The following is a 20,910-nucleotide window of genomic DNA, read 5'->3' as shown; positions in this document are numbered from 1 at the left end:
GTATCATTGAGATTGTCTGCATTTTCTTCCAACATCAATTGATGAAAACAAATTGGAAAAGTTATTATTATTTTATACACTAGAATTGTGTACCTTTCTGACTATGCAATTCATAAAAACAATTACAGTTAGATTGGCATGTACCTACAGGACTCAATACGTAGCTTTTCATGATAAAAAGACTGATAAAAGTTATTGGCATTTTCCCAATGAAAGTGATCTCTATCTTTAGATGAGCAATGTACATGTACCATTTATTTTAAATTTAAGAATGATCTTTCATTGTGAAGGAAAGCCTTTACCTGCCAACTGAGAGCATGTCTGGAGGAATGGTCAGGATAGGGGTCACTAGGTCACTGGGTCGTACCAGGGCCTCCAACATGACCTCTGACCCGTCTTTCTTTATGTAGTAGGGCACACCTGGTACTGACTCCTACAATGAAGCAGAGGTACATCTTTAGTAGGAAAGGAGGAATGGGCATATAAATACAATTAAAACATAAGGTAGGATTGGGAATCGAACCCAAGACACCTGCAACTCTAGTCAGGAGCTCTTCCACTAAGCTACCCAGGCTGATATCCACAGTCCACATAGCCTGAATTAATACACATGTAAATCATAGCATTACATAATGTTGGAGAGAATCAAAGTACTAAAATTGCTGAAAGCCAATGCTTTGGAAACAGGTTTGATCAATAACCCTTTGATTTAATCTTTGCCCTTGAAAACCATCTGCTGACAAAGTGGCAGTATCCTTTTTGATTTCAATTACCTTAGCACAAGCCCAGAAGAACTTGGGGTTTTCAGGAGCATTGTCAGGGTCTGAAGATCTGGAGGCATCAAGAATCACTGTCGCGGTGGGGAGGGACTGGATGTATTTGGGGACCTTGACCTCCAAGGGCTGACTCAGAGTAGTGAAGGTTGTGGACGCTTCATCTGACACCGACTCGTCATTCAACTTGAACACTGATACAAATAGTAAAAGACACATCAAGTAAGTGCAATTAATTAAGATAAAATAATAACTAATTTCTTTACTATGGTGAAACTTGTTTTGTAACTTTATTCTGCGCTGTTTGAATTTTAATTCTATGAAGGAAATTTCAACTTTTTAAAACTTCAGAAATGATGTCTTGCTTTCAATTTGTTTTTCTCCTGCATCTAGTTTGAATAAAAGTCTCATAAACATCGATTTCTCACCTGTGACAGTAATTGTATAAGTAGAACCTCCCCTTAGGGAGCCCCGCCTGATAACAGCAAATGGCAGCTCCATCACTGAGGATATCACTACATCAGCACTGCTACTGGTCCACTTGTACAGGAAACTTGTCTGTCAGAGAAAAGGGAGGTGTTATTGTCTGTCAGAAAAAAGGGAGGTGTTATAATGTTTGTGATATCACAACAAAAATTTGTCTGTCAGAAAAAATGGAGGTGTTATTGTCTGTGATATCACATTAGGTTGTCTGTCAGTAAAAAGGGAGGTGTTATTGTTTTCGATATCACCACATCAGCTTGTCTGTCAGAAAAGGGGAGGTGTTATTGTTTGTGATATCACCTTGTTAGCCTGCTGTAGAAAAGGGGAGGTGATATTGTTTTTTATATTGCCACATTATTTATTATATAGTTATATGATATTTAGGAGGAATTCAAACAATTACATAGAGTATAATGTGAGGATAAATCCAAATACCATTTACCAAAACATCAGACTGAAATACCACAATGTTATAAAATAATATTATGTACCTCCTGCATGTCAATTCCACTACAAGCTGATGGTGTAACCACGGCAACCATTTTCAGCGGTCTCTGAGGATCAGGGTGTTTCCTTGACATCAGCTTTAACTGCACACTGATTGGTTTGAGATCATGTGACCTGGTCACATGGGTATTTACAGATATAGAAGACAGGTCCATCATATTTGTAATCATGGTTGTGAATATGTATGTTGACCCTGGTACAATCTGTCAAACAGTACATATTAATAAACTTCAACAAGTTGGTGCATACCACACAATGATTGCAATCATTCTAAAGATTCAAGCAACCTGCTTCAATCCATAATTCATATATATAACTGAAAAATTTCAATGGTAGAGTTAAGGATTGTATACAAAAACTGTTGTTGGTCAATTAATTTCTGTCATTTCATTCATTTAATACAGATAAAAAACATTCGAATAGGTTGCTGGTAAATCTTGTAGATTTTTATTGCACACAGTTATACTACATGGTTAAATTTTACAGTAATACTCTGAAAGTTCAGTGGAAAACCTTCAATAAGAATTTAACTTCAACTTACATGTATTATAGAAAAAATCAAATTTTTTTTCTGTATCTCTTTTCTTTGTACCTCATCCTAAGCCTCAAAAACTTTCAATCTTTTTTATTTTGCCCGTTTCTTACCTCTGATCCAAGTCCACCAATCTTCCACTGTGAGGTCGGTAGGTCATCCAACCTACTCTGTATCCTCGCCACATCTGACAAAATGGATGCCGAAGGGGAGCCTGGAAAGTACATGTACATGCATGCAACAGATTATCATCTTCAAAATCAAGACGTAAACTATAAACCAAATTTTGTTTGTGCAAGAATATTTTACAAGGTTAAGAAAAGCCTTATTTTTGTAAAATATTTCTTGCTGCAGATCAGCACTTTGGTGTCTTGGTTGAAAGTTATCTACAGGCTTGCATGGAAGTGAAAATAAATTCCTGCAAACCTGTATTAACTGTTGCAGCCAGTAAATTTGCAAAATGAAAGTTGTAGCGAATAAAAGTTTGGTTATAACAGTGTCAGGTTAAAATTAAAGAGGAATCATAGTGGCTGTCAATAGGTATATAGTCCTTACTATGGTTTGATGCTACTGTCCAATTAAACACTATATCCACACATCCCAGACTACCAGACTTCCTCAGATACAGGTCAAACGGGTCACAGCTGCCAATCATCCCTCCTCCCACTAGCTCTACACTGATCTGCATCTACAATGTTATAATGAAAGGCATTGTTAAGGCACTGACTGACTGCTTTCCTCATCTATATTTCAGAAGCAACAATAACTGTAGATTGCTTTAATAATTAAACACTTCGTCTATAAATTAATATTAGCAAAAAATTGTCAAAAGCACATCTCACACAGTTTTAAACCTAACTTAGTTTTATTATTAATAAGAAGATGTGAAATAGTATACGAAAATGAACAAATACAAATCAATTTGTCTTTACGAAAACCTTTATATTTTGATACAACACATTTTAATTATGATATACTTGATGATATTATATTAATTAGATTAAATTATAATATGATATTATTAATATTTATGATATCATTAATAATATAAATTTCATATTTATTAACATGCAGCTCTTTTTATTTCATGAGAGATCAAGCCATCACAGTGTACACACAAGTATCTGAGCTATATATTTTTATCGTAATGAAAAATATGAAGAATAAAGGTGAAGGAAATCTGATCAATTGCATTAATGATAATCAATGATATGTACTATGTATATCTGTAAACAACTACACTGTACTTGTTTTTTGTAACATGATGTTCATTTTCCTATCTCTAGAAACTAAAAAGACTTGTTTTTCCAATGAAGGATCCAGAATAATGAATATTGAATTCATGAAAGCAGAAAAAAGTTAATGAAAATGAGTTGATTCATGGTCAGTAAACATTAGTGAGACTGGCCTAGCTTGGTTTCCACTGATCATGATGCATTAACTTGTACTTCTGGATTTCCGAAATTCCATCTGTACCTTATCTCTAGGACTTGACACCACGACACTTCCAGATGCAAATGATGGCTCCCTTTCTTCAGAGAACAACTTATGGATGCTTGCGTTAGAAATAGTGACTTGTTCACCCGGCCTCAGAGAAAACTCGTCCTTCTTCAGAAATACCATCAGTCTGTTTCCCATGAAGTGACATTCAGCATCTGAAAACACAACATTATTTAATAATTTACATATATATATATATACATGTATTGTAGACCAACTTTTATTCGCGAGTGAGAAATTTTCACAAAGTTCATGAAAGCCTCATCGTCGTGAATATTTCTCACTGCAAACCAGCCCTTGTCGTGTGTTTGTAATAACAACACAGGTCTGTATAAAGCTTACTCACGAAAATTAGTCGTCACGAGCCAGTTTGTATCGAGTAAATCGTGAAATAATATCGTCGCGAATAAAAGTTTGTTTACAGTATATTAATAGTGCCAGATAAATTTGGCCGTTTTTAGACTATTTATAACTTTTAAAATTAAAGATCTCTGGATGAATATATAACGGAAACATTTGAATACTATATAAAGGGTTATTTTCGACCCATGTTATTTTTTGTCCATCTACGCTTGCAAACATTTTCGCCCCGTCTTGAATTTGCCCAAACAAAGTTGTGCTAAAAGAAAGATAATTTGAGACATTGGACTTCGCCTAGTATTAAATTCGCTCACTGACAACAAGGGTGAAGGGGGCGAAAATAAAACGGGGGTGAATATTTCCCTGAATATTTGGTAGATTGATTCTTTATGCAGGACTTGCACATTATTATTCTTACCAATGCATTAAGAATCTCTCATGATTTGTAATGGGATATGATTTTGAATCAAAATTGATGCCTTCTTTATGGAAAAACACAATTCTTTAGATAAAAAATCCTTTATCTTCATAAACCATGCAAGATTCTTTTTGTAAAATTTATTTTAACTCTTTTGTATCCCTTTTTTAAAAAGTCTTTTTAAATACGGCAATGCAAAATCAATTGATAACAATTAAATCCATCGTAATGTCATCACAGAGTAATATTAACAATTTATTATAATAGTGATATCTATTGCAAATTGGTGCAAATAAGTGATAAAATATTTCATGGCTAGGAAAAGTAATATTTTAATTTTTAACGCAAGTAGATTTGACGGGTAATTTCTTGAACACTCAGACTAATTTTAAAAGACTTATCATAAGTAAATTCTCCAGTTTCACCTTGAGTAAATTTTCTAATCTACAGTATTGTAGTCTTTAAGCAAAGTCTTTAGCTTCATCAATAGGCAATTAAGTCTTAAGTTTCCTCTTGAAAAAAGTCTAATTTTTTTTTTTATTTCCAACTATCCAAGTCTGGAAAAGAAAAGGTAAACTCAATTATTCTTACTGTGTCCAAGTTTTTGATAACTGGCTTCATCAAACAACTGTCTGCAGTTTTCAGGGCCTTCCACCGAGGCATCAAACATGAGGGTTAGTGAGCAATACATCTTGTTGAACCAGGCAGACTCGAGTCTCGGGGCAGGGGCTCGTACGTAAAGCTTGACATACTGCAAGCTATAATTGTAACAATAAAAGATGAAATTAAGTTGAAATAGTGTTGAAAGTTTAAAAAACTTGTATATGTCCTTTTTTCCACTGACAGCCAACAATGCCATTCACTTATTGATTTGAATTGCATCTTCAAAAGTTTCAATAATTTACAATGTACCAAGGATTAAGTACCACATATTTTGTGAATTTGATGAACAGCAAAAGCTGATTTTTTTAAACATCAAATTAATTCAACATTTATAGCAAAATTAAAGCGCTATCATTTCCTTAGAGTTTTAGGACTTACCGGTAATATAGGCCAAAATGCAAACTTTAACATTTCAAAGTTGTCTTTTGAAAGAAAATTAGATGCCAAAGTAACCCAATCATACATGTAGATTTCCATTTAATAATCTGATACAAATTTGTAGATACAATAGGATCTATTTGTAGAAGACCTAATTAATCAAATTAAATAATTTTGTGAAGTAAAAAGATGAAAGCTTCTTGTCACATCAAGTGATTACTAATTTCCAGATATTTTACATGAAAGATTTTATTAAAATACAAAACTGAACATGTCAACATATCATTGTCACCTTGCAATAAGATTTTTTAACTAAACAATAACATTTTGAATAATGTAGAAAAATCTAACCAACTATAATATTTTCTCAAATTTACAGTGTAGAATAATCAAAAACATGCAACATACATGCATTTCTATAAGATACAGTTGACTATACAAACCCAGGAATTGAAGTTGAAGAAAGGGGCTCAAACAGTACAGTCAGGTCATAGGGCATTGGTCTGTTGACCTTTGACATGTGTTTGAGGTCGCATTCGCAGGTCGTGTCATCCACGAGTTTGGCTGGAAACAGCATAAAGCTGGATGGGTGGTGGTCGGTGGAGAAGCAGCCGATGCCCCGCTCTTTGTACGGACATCTGATGGCGCACATGAGGTAGTTGGTCTTATAGAACCTAATTGCCCTCACTGTCACCTACAAATGTATTCAGGTCAAGGTCAAATCTCAAAATAATGAAAATTGTTATTTTCATTTAGCAGATGCAACTAGTACTTCAAATTTAATCTTAATTAATATATAGCCCATATCTTGACTGCCACACAATTTGGCAATAAAATGTCCAAAAAAGAGCATAGTAGTTGAAAATATTTCTTGTTCAATGGTAAAATCTTCAATTTACATAAGTAATCATTTTAAAATGAGTAAATCTTGGCTAAAAGGAAATTTTTAAAACATTTAGCACCACAATTTCATGTATGCTTTCAATTTTTCAAATTCCATGAAATCAGACCATCAAACCATGGTATGTTTGACCTTGAACTTTGACCTTAAACTTTATGATGAACTCTTCTGACCTTGGTTTCTTCCTGTACGTTGATTTGTTGTGGAAGGACTGCTCTGACGTCGGCTGCTCCAAATAAAACAATACGAGTGGTCTTTGGTGAATTGATGGTACTGATTCCCTCGTCGGTGGTAAAACATCCTACTCTATAGAGTCCAACGTCTGCGGCAGTCAACTCTCGGGTGCGAGCTATGATCAGACCTGTATTGTTGTCATAGGATACAACAGTCATGTCTATCTCCTGAGAGAAAAAAAAGAAAAACATAATTCAATGCATTATGGAAATTAACTTTTTAATGTTTTAAGCATTATTTTGCAACACGTACGGCACCAAAGTTACATGTATTTCTAAAGTTTTCAATAACATGTAGGAGTTAATTAAATGTCGAACAAGACATCTCTACTTCAAAACTTGAGATACTAGGATTTCTTTAGCCATTGGCTATTATTTAGTACATGTATAGAAAAAATCTAAATATCTTCGCTTTTGCCTTTAACAGCATATTTATACGTACTGTGGAATCATTAGATGGCTCAATTTTCGTGGAATTCATGGGTACCTCTTATCCTTGAATTAACATCCTCCACGAATTAATAAATTAGAGTTATGGAGTCAATTTTCCTTTTGTATGTATAGATAACACACGAAATTACGTGCCCACAAAACAGTAAAATTTAAGCAATCCACGTAAATTGGCCCCCACGAATTTTAATGATTCCACAGTAGTTCTTTGTTTGAAAGCTACTGATATAGTTAAATAATGGCCAAAAATAAACACAAAAAAACCCCCAAAAATGTATTGATTATAGGGCACTGCTGCATTAGATAAAATGCTGCACACTGATTAATTTTACAGCAAAATTTGCAAAAAGAAATAGCTTAATTCTGAATTTTGAGTTTAAAAATTCAAAACTTGAGTTATTTCATTTTGCGAATTTTATCTTGGAATAAAAATAAAATATTTGCCTGATACTTTATTTTTTTAACTTTATGACTTAAGAACCAACTTGTTATGAATATGTTAATTTTTTTGGCCTTACCCTGTCAAAGTATGATCCTTTGTACAGACCACACCCGTTTATCTTGAGGGCCGAGGGGCGGTTTTCACCCTCCTCCTGGGCCATTGTGTAGACCGTCATTTCCAGCGCCTTCTGCCCATTGGCTCCCAGTCGAGTCTGGTTAATGTGGCCCATCCCAACATAACATTCTGGACCAGAAAAGGAGTGCATATAATGAGAATTATCTATAATTATAATTACCGGTATGATTGTATAGAACATTACCAAACTACAAATATCTTATTGTTGGCCTAATCTGTAGGATTGGGGGGTCTGAGGCCCATTTTCAGTAACTTTACTGAATAAATTTAATAAGTTTGAATTTTCCTGGGGTGTTCCCTTCAGTAGATCCAACTGTGTTAAGGATAGATTACCTTTGTTATAGTCCTTGCTATTCCTAAGTACACATTTGTCACAGAAGTCTAGCACCGACTCCCCGTGGGGAACCCCAGCACAATCGACACACTCATTCTCCCCTTCACACACCCCGCACTGATCCTCCCCGTGGTTTTCTGCCCGTGAGGTGTTGCCCAGCACACAGTATCCACATCTAGATATAGCATCAACAGATCTTAAGTTTGTTTCTTTTCATATAAAATCTTACGTAAATGTTTTATAAATATATGATATTATATGTTGTCATAAAATTGCAACAAAAAATTGACTTCAAGTTCCATAAAAGAAATCATGACGTGTATGACACATTAAATAAGGCAACAGTTCTATGGACCGACAGTAAAAAAAACACATCACTGCATGCACATGCTGTCTTTTGTGCACTAGAACATGAGGTTCTCATTAAGGTGTTTTGCAAGATATCAAAATTTATTGTCAGAAAAAACCTCTAAATTTGCATGGTTTTATTAAAACACACAATGAAGCACATATCTCTGCAGTTTTAAACCCAGTCATGATATATTACTGTTATGAAAAATGTTGATGCATTGGTTCTCAGGCCAAAAATTGCAAAATTTAATGTGGCCAAAAGATATAATTTGATTTTATTTTCAAGAAATACTGGTAAATACTGTAGCATTTTATCTGTTGCAGAAGTGCTCGAAAACCAATACAATATTTATTTTTTTGGTCTTATTTTGGGGTACGCCGGTGGCGTTGTACTCACTTGTTTGTGTAGGCGTCGCTGTTGACCCGCCCATCACATTCCTGAAACAAGGTCATCAGCCTCACTTTGTCCACATTGTTCCTACAATCAAAGTTCAAGTAATATGCACATCTCTGATAATTATGTTCATACATGCAATTGTCACTTGATATGCAAAACAACAACCTCCTATCTTGAAAACTACGCAAGGAGTTATCATTTCAAAAGGCCTAGGGGTCACCCTTTTGACAGTCGCCTGCCGCCCAACCACCTGCCTACCATTTTTCAATTTTTAATATCAGGATTGTTCATTTGGGAAACTCAGTTCAAAATTAAGAACAAGGTCTTACGGTAAGCACATCTTGAAGGTGTTGTCAAAGTAGTTAAGGCCGCACTGTCCCCTGCAGTCTAGGCGGTGGTCCCTGGTCAGACCTGTGTCCCCCTCTGTACAGTCGCCACAGGAGTCGACCACAGCACCTACGGTACAGGTAATTAGGTCAAGGTGTTAGATTTATATCACAACTGGCATAAAATAATCGTAGCAAGAGAAGGAAGTTACCAGAGAGTTCAAGCTAATACCATATGCAGAAAATGTATTTGGTATTCATATTGTTTGAAACTTTAAAAATCACACACATAAAAAGAAAGTACACATTTACCCAAAATTTGAAAATTTTGTGACACTAAAAACAGACAAACTTTATATGGTCAGTAAACATGTGTAAGAATTAGGCTGACAAGGATTGTTTTTTTCCCGATTCTGAAACCATACCTCCGTTGAGCTTGCCGCTACAGTCCTCGCAGTCATTGTACCCCCCACACACCCCACACAGGTCCTCCCCCAACTGTGACCCCGGCCGTCCGTCACAGCCCGCCTTGTTAATGAACAGAGTGATGATCTCTTCAGAGAATGCACTGTGACCCCCACTCCCACAAATCTGCAATAAAAACAAAACAATCAAATATTTACAAAGAAACTGTTTCTTGCTGGTTCAAGAAAAAGGAAAAAAACAGGCCATTAAGAACAAATATGAGGAGTGTAACTGTTGAATTGATCCTCACAGTAGTGATTTCTGGCTGAAGCATAGGTAAAATACTGTAAACCAACTTTTACATGTATTTGCGACAACATTATTTCGCCATTTACTGGATACAAACTGGTTTGCGAAGACTAATTTTTGCAAGTAAGCCTTATACAGACCTGTGTTGTTATTACAAACACACAACAAGGGCTGGTTTGCGCCGAGAAATATTCGTGACGACAAGGCTCTCGTGAACTTCGCGAAAATTTCTCGCTCACGATTCACGAATGAAAGTTGGTCTACAGTATAAAGTTATATAATCTGCATACAGCATTATAATTAGGTAGACACTTTGTTCATGAATACACCAGTTCAAGTAAAGCTCTACTCTATCTCCAAAAAAAAAAATTTGCATTGCTTTAGTGTCAAACTTCCTTTGAACATCTCCATGAAAGACAAAAGTGAATCTAATTATGAGCAGAAGATTTTACTCTTTTACCTTCATCCCGGCAGAACACCTATGAACTCTGACATGACCTAATGACCTTTCATTGGAGGTCATATCGCTGCCGTCCCAGGCCAGAGTGTAAAGTTTAGTCTTTTTTAGGGCCTCCCTAGTTGTCCAAAGATATCTAAAAACAAGGTCAAATATCCATCTGTTAAACTAAAATTTAAAATTCTGATTTTAACTAAAATTAATCATAGTACATGTATTAAATATATATACTTACTATATACCCACAACAAAGTTATTACAACTCAGGAAAAAAAAACCCTGTGATTTTGACAGTAACTGTTGCAAACTGTATAAAAATGCTGATTCAAATGTATGACTTATGCTTTACCTTACAGTCGTATATTTCATTTTTAAATTACCTTTCATTTGCTAATTTGAACTTGAGTTCCTTACAGTAGAACAACTCTGAGCACTAATGGTTTGTAATTGATTTTGTCAAATTTGGACAGTTGAATAACACAGTAAGTAAACATAACTTACCCTACGCTTGATGCAAACTTGAGTTTGTCAGTTTTTGACAGTAGAACAGCGCTGACATTTTGCTGTGACTGACTAATTGTCAAAGGTCCAATGACAGGGACTTGTTTCCAGCCTGCTCCATTATCATAATGCCAAGAACCTTTAATACAAAAACAAAAATAGGAATGTCTCAACAAACTCAATGGCAATGATTCAGCAATAGAGTCTGTGCTTGAATCAATCCAGCACTTGGTGTATTAATGCAATTAATTCTTGAATTGAAAACCTTTTTATTATATTGAAGATATCATTGATTAGAGTGATGCATACATCAATAAAACAAATGATATTGTCATATACTTGAAGAAATCGTCTTTTATTTATCAAGTACAGTAGATTCCTAATCAAACGCAAGGAATTAAAATCACGAGAGGCAACTTTCACGTATTTTAAAATCTCGCTCTTATTTTTCGGACAGTTTTGGACTCTAGGAATTTTTAACAAAAAATTGGTTATCGCGATTTTATATCCTTGCGATTTGATACAAAACAGCAGAAGCGCGGAATTATAAGTACTCGCGTAAAATAAGGAGTTTACAGTATATTATCAAAACAGAAAATTTTTGCACAAGATTAAACTTCCTTTATCTCATGAATAACATTTTTTTTAACAAATTGAAATCTCCAAAAAAACTTTGTTACAAAATTGAATTACAATAACTATGCATCAATATAAAAATCAACAAAACTTGGCTCCATGAAAATGTTTGGCTCTGCAATACACATATTTTGGAGCTTAGTACATATTATATATGAACAGAAGTCAATGTTCTCACCAAGTTCATTGGAGGCCGTCCCTAAAAGCGCGAGCCCTACATGGTCGCCATCCTCATCAGCGAAAACGAGATCACTGATCTCCCCTGCAGTGAACTCCCTGTCACCTGTGTAAGGCTGCACCAAGATCGAGGTCAATATGTCCATTGTTTTCTCAGGTGAGAGCAGATAAGGGGCATTGTTTACATCAATGACCTAATAGACAAATCAGCAATAAAATATCAGAGACATACGGTATTATAATACAAATTATTTTTCATGTAAGTATTATTCTATACATTTACTTTAAAAATATTGGGATATTGTATCAAATTTGGGTGAGGTTTTTTTTTTTTTTTGCTTAACATTGAGCAAACTAAAGCCATAGTTGGTTTTTTTTTAAATTGCTTATCTATATGTCATTTTTGGGTGATTTTAATGTTTTTCATTACAGAAAACACTTAAGACTTTATTTCTTGGTACTCTATTGTTTGCAAAAGAATATATGATCCATTAACAGCAAAAATGAAATATTTGAGGACCAAAATAAAACAGTTAAAATCATTGCAGAAAAAGTTACAGACAAGATTAATAAATAAACTCAACATGAATAGAAAAATACATGTACCTTCAAAGTAAAAACAAATTGATCACCAGAGTTCAGTCTCATATCAAAATGGATGTCTCCACTAAACGCAGGATGAAGTTTGACATGGAGTGACCTTGACCTTTTGCCAAGGTCATCCAACTCTACCCCCCAGGATGGAGCTCTCCTCCACGCAGATCCTTCTCCTGACACAGTTACTATGGAAACCATCGGCAAGCCTGAGGAATCTAAGGGCGTCCCCTTCAGAGAAATGCGTAAAGGGTAGATAACTCCACCCTCCATGAATTCTAGACCTTTTTCATAGATTTCCTTGATGCCTCTTTCGGATAAAATTTCAATTTCATCAGGAATCTGTGGGGCTTCATCTGTTGTTGATGCAAAGAGAATTGAAAAACTAAATCATATTGTATGCAATTTTTTAAATTGTTTTGTTAAAGATCAAACATTGCTTGGGTATTGTGGTTTCTATAGCTTCAAAAATGAATGAAAAATCTCAATATAAGACAATGCAAATAGCTTTAGTAATATACCTGTAATGTTGACAAGAAACACCTTGTCCCATTGGTCCATTGTCCAGTGTGTTATGCCTTCATTAACTGACACAGAGGTCATTGCCATAGTTATGTTTGGGGTCAAAAGTTCAGGAATCGCAACTACCCCTATATGATATTGGTAGCCCATGGAAACTACAAAATAACACATCAAATTTCAAAAAATTTGACAAGGATTTAACCATATCCACGACATAAAACAAGAAATATTTTCTTCTGTTTTAACAGAGCATAAATATATCTGATTTTGAACATCATATAATAATTATAATTCTGCAATTTTGGACAATAAGATATTAAAATTTGTTTTATGTACTTACTGGTTGTAGGCAACGAGAGAATTTTGCAGATGGCTACAGTTTTTTCTGATCCATCAGTAATAGCAGTTATTTGTTCAAACATTCCCACCCTTGCATCTTCCAGAATAGCAGATCTCCCTGCATCAATAAAACATAAACAGATTCAGTTCCACTTTTTTCAAATTATTCATGGGTGTAAATGAATTTCAGATATAACATCCATCTGAAACAGTTCAAGAGTTTTGAATTTAACATGTAAAAAACTAATCTCTCTCTCTCTCTCTCTCTCTCTCTCTCTCTCTCTCTCTCTCTCTCTATCTCTCTCAGCACCTGCATAAAACTCCACTCCTGATTTTCCATCACAGCTCAGATGGACTGTCATATGCTCCAATCGCTTTGTCTCCTCCTGTACGACATGTTGCATGTAATCGACCAAGCGGAACTGTACATTGTTGTACACCGTGACCGCTCTATCCACTAACAGGAGACGATCACCAGCCGAGGAGGGAGAACTAGTTGACATAGGGGTACCAGTACCAGATTCTGTCAAATTCAAGAAAATATATAACAGTTCATGTACTTTTCAGAGTTTTACTATTTATTTTTCTATCATTCAATTTATGAACAACATTTATAACTAATGGGACCAGATAATTGAAATATTGAACTTTGTGTCTTGGAAATGTCCATGTCAAGCAGTATCATTGCTTATATGGATACTGGATGTATTTTATAACAAAATACAATAAACTGCTTTAAGGCATTCTGTTTCATAATTATCACAAGCAACTACCCTACTCTTTATAAATATTACAATATGGGATGAGAATGTTAGTATGTGAGAAGTGAGAGAGCGAATACTCTGTATATCATAAAATAATTTATATACGTATAACCTTTTTTCAGAATAAAAAAAAAAACAAAAAAAAACCCACAATCACCAATATGACTTATGGGATAAGCTTACAATATAAATCTGTAAGTTCATTTGATTTTGAGTGAAGAGTACCAGTATGACCTGTGTTAATAATAATTAAAAGTATTTAACAAGAAATTTCTGAAATATTGTCTAGCTTTAAATCTCACTTTTAAATAAAATTAGATTTGTGAGTCAAAGGACCAAGGTTCAAAACCCCAAAGGAGGCAGTGAGCACCAAAAGCGGTGTCTCTATATAAATATAGGTATACAAGAATTATACCTCCATCTCCTGAACAAGTCTTCTCAACACAACGACCAGACGCAAGGCAGAAAACCTGAAATCAATACCTTATTCATTAACAGTGCATTATGTAGCAGTTAAGTTCTAAACATAGTCAATGACAGTCTATTAACTCCCTGAAAATTATTGATATTATGTACCTTGATCTTTGTGCCATAAGAAATTATTCCACAAGTGTTTAAAAGGGGTGGATATGTTAGGGCATCAACTGATGTTATTATCAATGACATAAGGGTGCTATATTGCCATAATGGGTGTAACAGTTAAATGATTGACAGATGCTATACCTGGTGGGCGGGGCATTTAGAGTCCATGGTGGGGGACTCTGTGGATGGGGGCCCCTCACAGGGTTCTGTGTACTTCACACATTCTCCTCTGGATGGGCAGTAGTACTCCTGTAAACAAAGGCTCATTAAGTTCTAACCTTGTACCAGTAGTTGTTGGATCTTACAATTTTGTCAAAAAGTAATTTGCTACGAAGATGAAGTCTTTAACAGAGCAATGGATTCAGACAACAAATACATGTATAATCCTAGCCAAAATTTACTTATATTCATAAGGATTTCAATATAAAAAGATATTATTCACTGCTGAATAGATTTTAAATTATACAGTATTTCTAAAAAAATTACCTACAAAACGTTTTCGCTCACAATAAAAATAGAAAACCACCACTGCAATGTTTAAATGACAATGTTGAGATATAAATTTAAAGTTTGTGTACATAAGATAGAATAAATAAAATGATTCCTGATGATAATTTTGATCATGATTTTTAATTTTTAATAGATGAATTCTACACACATACCTGCACTGGATCACACATGTGTGGGGTGGGTGAGCTACACTTGTTCTCCTTGTCCACACATCTCCCAGATTGAAGGCAGAACAACTGGAAATGGGATAATGAATATATTCATATCAATTGTCTGTGATTTAAGACAGAGAGCATTTACAGCTTAACTTCAATATCTCAAACACTGATATCTCAAATACGATGGATATGTTGAAGTGAGTTTTAAGTCCCATTTACTTATTTTACCCTCGATATCTGATTCTCAAATATCAGGTATCTCAAAGTTTTTAAACTAGTTTGAGATAACAAAGTTTGACTGTATACATGTAGATATTAGACAATCATGAACTTTCATGTATTTTGAGGGAATTCAATGATTCAAAGTATTCTGAATTTGTGTAAACAAATAATTATGTGTTCTATACATAAAAATGAATGTAATACATTGACAGATTTCTTTTAAATTGGATACAGGTTCTTTATAATGTAATGCTTTCAAATACTATTTGTCCTTTGTTATACTTTCATGTTAAATACTGAAATCTGATTGGTTAAGACGCAGTTAATAATATTTACTATTACCCTCAGCGTTAGCAACGCACTTGGCAACGGGTAACATTAAAAAATGTTACATGCGCGAAAATTATGCGCGTACGGTTCGCTGTAGAATTCACGTTATTCCAGACCTATATAAAAGCAGTAAAATTTTCTTAAAATTTAAAAAAAAGACATTCAGTATAACAAAATAAATAGTGCCTGTTTGGGAGGATAACAGTTGAAATTGACACCCCTCGAAAACCATTGTCAACCTCCGCTTCGCGTTGGTTGACAATGGTTTTCTTGGGGTGTCAATTTCAACTGTTACCCTCCCAAAAAGGCACTATTTATATAATACAGTTAAAAGAATATCAAATATTTTCAATGGTTGCTTCATAAAATACTTTCAAATACATCATATACATGTACTTTGTCTGCTGACGAACAAATCTGCTCAATTAATCTGCAAATCGTTTGCTCTTATAAATGCACCCACAATAATAGCTTGACTGATATATGGTAGAGGGCCCGGTATATTTTTTTTAGTACAATTATTACATCAGGTGCCTGTGCTTGACAGGAAACAAACAGCAAAACATGCCTATTTAGAACAAGCTTAAATAACAAAGGGACACTTACATTGCAGTAATTTTCATTCCCTGTAGATTTTTAAACATATTTCAAAGCTTAAAGGAATATAACATATTACGTTTTGATAACAAAGCAAAATCGCCCATCCCTGGCACAACTTCGTTTAAAGCATGTTTTACTCTAACAAAAGTAATCCCTAATGCATGAACAATTGAACATGCAGGCATAACATTTTTAAAATTGAAAGAGCATGCCTATGTACGTAAATGTCCACCCTACCTGACCTTCTCCACAGGACCTCCACTCTGTGGACGGGGCGGGGGTTGATGTTGAGTCTGTGTGTCCATCACATCCCCCATGTTTGGGCATGCATCTGCCAGACTGTAGACAGAAATACTGGTCCTCCATACATGTATGACTGGTGGCTCCCCCTCCTGTCTCCTCGCCACAGGCCTCGCCCAGGGGGATACAACTCTGGGTGGTCCCACAGTACACCTGCCCCAGGTCACATTGGCCGGCCGTGGTATCATCAGAACCCCCACATGACCCTGAATTGGGTACACAGCCATTTCTCTGCAGGCAGAAATACTCGTCCTCCCCGCAGTTTGAAGTCTTTGTCGCAGGACTGGTTGTTTCACTCGCGCAATCTCCTGAAATCTTGACACATCTGCCTTGCTGCAGACAGAAATATTCATCACTGTCGCACTTCGTCCGGATTTCCTCCACTTCTTTTTCACTTTCGCAGCCATTTTTAGGCACACATCTTCCAGAGGCCAGGCAGAAAGTCTCATCTTCCCCACATTTGCCCTGCAAGGTCGATCCCCCACTGCCAGAGTCTATGTCATTCTTGCAGTTAATGCTTTGTCGAGGCACACATTCATTTACCTGGAGACAGAAGATTTGGTCTTCGCTACAGCGTGATGAAACTGATTCAGTCGTTGGTCCGGCTGTAGAGAAACAGCCATTTTCTTTGGAAACACATTTTCCTGATGCCAAACAAAACACCTAAAGGCCATTTTAAAAACCAACTTAATTAACTGATATTTTAATGTCTGTACAATTAAAAGCAGAAAGTCTGTTATCACTTAAAGCCTTTGTTTTAAAAATGAAAAAAGTACTAGACATCTTTTTGATCTAACTAACAGTTAAATAATTTAGAAAATGTACACATCATATCATTGTTACATGTACATAAAGGGGCAATTTACTTTAAATTAGGAAGAGAAGAAATTAAATATCATAAATAATTAATACACACATAATTTATGTACCCACGGGCATTCAAAAGGGGATTTTCATTTTTAAATTTTTTAAAATCAAATAGATTCATGTGTACAGTTGAAAACAGTAAATCATAAGTTTATTCCTTTGATTGATAACATATTTGAAATCTTATTAAATATTTTATTCGTTCATTATAGGGTCTAAGAAATCTTGCCTCAGTTAGGGCAATTAAGCTAGTAGAGCTGTATTGCTGTACTTTAACAACTCACCTCATTATCAAGTAATTTGCACATTTCATCATCATGAAAATAATTTTAAAATCGAACTTAAAGTTACATGTACCTCTTCTTGTGAGCATTTGTTCTGGACCCTGGGAGGTTCAGCACACTGCTCAAGACATACTCCATTGCAAAATGTCTGTTAAGAATGAACCAAAATGGTACGTGTACTAAACAGATTACTAATATCAAAATTCACAAACAAGGGTGATCTCTTTTGTTTGATATCAAGTATCGTACGAGTGAAATGAAATTATTCTATGCTCAAATACATGTAATATACAGATTTTTTTTTCAAGCTTGACAGAAATAGAACATGATTTAGATCTCTATTAATTTATTATCCCTTACATATTACATGCATTATTGCTCTTTTGAAAGGCAAAATGACCCCATGCAGTGACAGTTTTGTGAAATATATCACATAACAGCAATTGTTTGATTATCGTAATTTAATAATCTACTAACTAAAACTTTATCAATTTGCCTTGCAAAATAGCAGTACTGCAGTTATAGATCATGATAGGGTTTCACATGTACTTGTATCTAAAGAATTTGTGAGTGCATACATACCGTGCCTGTGGGACAGATCCCTGGAGTGGACAATACGCTGGGTATAGTGGTGAAGAAGTTGGGCGGGGTGGTGAAAGCTCCACTAAACCCCTCCACCCCCTCCAACCACACGGCCACAACCAACAGGGCAAGAACTGATAAACAAAAAGAGTGAGGGAGATTCGTAAATTCATTTTGACTACCATGCAGTCTACTTGAGGAGCGGTAACTAGGACAACTGTATATAAATCCCTGCAAGATTACATTGTTGAGACTAAGAATTTTGTTTTGTTATATGTCCGAGCATAAAATTTTCAGTCTCAACAAATCTCACTGAGATTAATAGAATCATTCATTATTACAAGTGTGGAACAGTGAAATTCCACCAAGGGGACAAGATTAACAGTCTACCGGTACATGGTCTAGGACGAGGCTTTGCAAAGCCCTGGACAGTGAATCTTAGCACCGAGGTGGAATTTCACTGTTCCACATGAGTATATAATGAATGATTATTTTTCTTGCAATATTTTTTCATCAAAAACTGATTTCTTACAACTTTCTGTTATGACATTCAAATGATCCCTCCATGTGCTTCGACATAAGTCAAAATGAGAGCATGCAACATGTTTTCAATAAAGATTTGATAAATTGTAATAATTTATCAAGCAAAACAATTACTTAATGGATAATCTCAGTCCATCATTTTGCATTTCTCTACAGCAGACAACATTTGTTTACGTTTTAAAAAGGGCGAAGTAATATACAGTGTAAGACAGAACAATCTCACAGCAGTCTGACACTGGACAAACTCATGATCTCACACTGGTCATAATGCGAGAATAAAACATATGTAGACTAATACTTACATGGCATTGAATACCTCTATATTGTGAAATATGTACTTCCTATCGAAATAAACACAAAAATCACGCATAATTTCTTTCATATTTTTTTTTCCCAACATTGGAACCTTATAATAATAGAATATATATACATGTATAATATATATTGGCAATGGGTGCAAGGATAAACTACTTATGAGTTTGAATCTTGCTGGCACTTTTTTATTTATTCTCACTTTTCCAAAAATATTTCAAAAATATATTTTTTATTCAAATATTGTAAAAATTGAAAATTCTAAGATGATAGAAGTATTTTGATTATAATTTATGCACTTTTGTCCTCATTAATGTCGACAAGTGTCCCATATCGCTGATACATGACAAATTTCTATCAAACTAAGCAAGCCTCGCCCTCTGTCAAGTTTTTTCACCTTCGCACATTTCAATAGAGTAACAGAGTTAAGTTATAAGGTTAACATGGTTAATGTATTTTATGTGTAAGTGCTGTTAGTGCATGCAGCTATATTGATTTCTATCGATTTCCTTTGCGTTTGTTTTTTTAATCTTAAACGTTGATAAATTTTAAGTTGCCTGTTAATTATGGTATTATATCAGTATAGGGTTTTAGTCATTTAAACGATGGAATGAACGCTAGGCCTAAATCCAAAAAAAAAAGAAGTCAACAGGTCAACGTACGTTCAAATATAAAGACTCCAAGAGAAACGGTTATGATAGGATGGAAGCAGTTATGTACAATTTTTCGGAAAGGGACAGGATTTACCTTTTGTATACCATCATTTGTTGATAAGCTTAATCCCTGAATGGGAGATCCGAGAAGCTTTCAGAAGGTTTTATTTTTGGCGCCAACGCAGATTTCGATTTTTAGGATTCCGTGCCCGACTAATGTTTTATAAAGACACGACTTTGATAAGAAATAAAGAAAATACAATTTTTTAAATCGATGTTTAACATTACATTTGTACCTATGAAAAATGATGTTCATATAAGCCACAAGCTACATGTCATGATATGCGCGGATTCATAAAAAAAATTCCGGGGGGAAGGGGGGGGGGCGGTGGGCGGTTATTTGATTTTCCCGGGGGAGGGGAGGTCTGAGACATACCTTTGGTAATTATATAATGTCAATTTTAAGAAAATTAGAGAAAATTGAATTTTGAAAGAGGGTCTGCGGGCGGTGGGGGGGGGGGGGGGGGGCACCCACCCACTGGATCCGGGCAAAAGCTAATTAAAATGAAACAGATTGTATACCCGATCAAAGAGTAAATGACATACATTGTATCACAATACATAAAATGAAATCATGCAAATATGAATTATTAAATTGAAGCCAATGTAATGAATTATCGTCAGCTAATTTTTATCATTATATCATAAATAAAACACGATTACAATCTAAAAAGGCGTGAATAATATAAATGTAGTATCAATTGTCATGTAAATGTAAAAGTTTAACGTTCAAGATATGTATGTGCGTGTTTGAGAGAGAGAGAGAGAGAGAGAGAGGGAGAGAGAGAGAGACAGACAGACAGACAGACAGACAGACAGACAGCGGCAGAGGCTGACAGACAGAGAGACTGGCATAAACAGAGAGATAGAGAGGGGCGGACCACGCCCTGTTGCAGTTTTTTAAAAAAAAATCAAAATTCAATCCTAAAGGAGTAAAAATTGCAATACCTTCATAATGTACATGTAAATTGCATGTCATTTTACAATTATTATGAACACCACTTCGAGTTTAAAACCAGA

At 35.0% G+C, this 20,910-nt stretch overlaps 1 protein-coding gene across 1 annotated transcript in view; it reads right to left on the bottom strand.

The window, feature by feature from the left end:
* Nucleotides 1–20,910, bottom strand: part of LOC105346886 (uncharacterized) — a 51,647-nt gene that overhangs the window by 30,578 nt on the left and 159 nt on the right. Inside the window, exons 2-29 of the mRNA XM_066070792.1 lie at nucleotides 18,323–18,456; nucleotides 17,814–17,888; nucleotides 16,527–17,252; nucleotides 15,132–15,215; nucleotides 14,611–14,718; nucleotides 14,303–14,357; nucleotides 13,434–13,646; nucleotides 13,125–13,241; nucleotides 12,784–12,939; nucleotides 12,275–12,618; nucleotides 11,670–11,862; nucleotides 10,856–10,994; nucleotides 10,358–10,490; nucleotides 9,609–9,774; nucleotides 9,187–9,313; nucleotides 8,858–8,938; nucleotides 8,109–8,284; nucleotides 7,717–7,883; nucleotides 6,689–6,916; nucleotides 6,058–6,308; nucleotides 5,165–5,331; nucleotides 3,772–3,950; nucleotides 2,851–2,983; nucleotides 2,409–2,509; nucleotides 1,748–1,966; nucleotides 1,202–1,331; nucleotides 774–967; nucleotides 303–433 (exon numbers count right to left, since the gene is read on the bottom strand). Coding sequence (XP_065926864.1) covers nucleotides 303–433; nucleotides 774–967; nucleotides 1,202–1,331; nucleotides 1,748–1,966; nucleotides 2,409–2,509; nucleotides 2,851–2,983; nucleotides 3,772–3,950; nucleotides 5,165–5,331; nucleotides 6,058–6,308; nucleotides 6,689–6,916; nucleotides 7,717–7,883; nucleotides 8,109–8,284; nucleotides 8,858–8,938; nucleotides 9,187–9,313; nucleotides 9,609–9,774; nucleotides 10,358–10,490; nucleotides 10,856–10,994; nucleotides 11,670–11,862; nucleotides 12,275–12,618; nucleotides 12,784–12,939; nucleotides 13,125–13,241; nucleotides 13,434–13,646; nucleotides 14,303–14,357; nucleotides 14,611–14,718; nucleotides 15,132–15,215; nucleotides 16,527–17,252; nucleotides 17,814–17,888; nucleotides 18,323–18,456 — 4,927 coding nt within the window. The remainder of the gene's footprint in view (nucleotides 1–302; nucleotides 434–773; nucleotides 968–1,201; nucleotides 1,332–1,747; nucleotides 1,967–2,408; nucleotides 2,510–2,850; nucleotides 2,984–3,771; nucleotides 3,951–5,164; nucleotides 5,332–6,057; nucleotides 6,309–6,688; nucleotides 6,917–7,716; nucleotides 7,884–8,108; nucleotides 8,285–8,857; nucleotides 8,939–9,186; nucleotides 9,314–9,608; nucleotides 9,775–10,357; nucleotides 10,491–10,855; nucleotides 10,995–11,669; nucleotides 11,863–12,274; nucleotides 12,619–12,783; nucleotides 12,940–13,124; nucleotides 13,242–13,433; nucleotides 13,647–14,302; nucleotides 14,358–14,610; nucleotides 14,719–15,131; nucleotides 15,216–16,526; nucleotides 17,253–17,813; nucleotides 17,889–18,322; nucleotides 18,457–20,910) is intronic.

The sequence above is a fragment of the Magallana gigas genome, chromosome 9 (assembly GCF_963853765.1).
Source record: "Magallana gigas chromosome 9, xbMagGiga1.1, whole genome shotgun sequence".
In the NCBI taxonomy this organism is placed as follows: Eukaryota; Metazoa; Mollusca; class Bivalvia; order Ostreida; family Ostreidae; genus Magallana; species Magallana gigas.
This window is presented reverse-complemented; position numbering and strand designations above follow the sequence as displayed.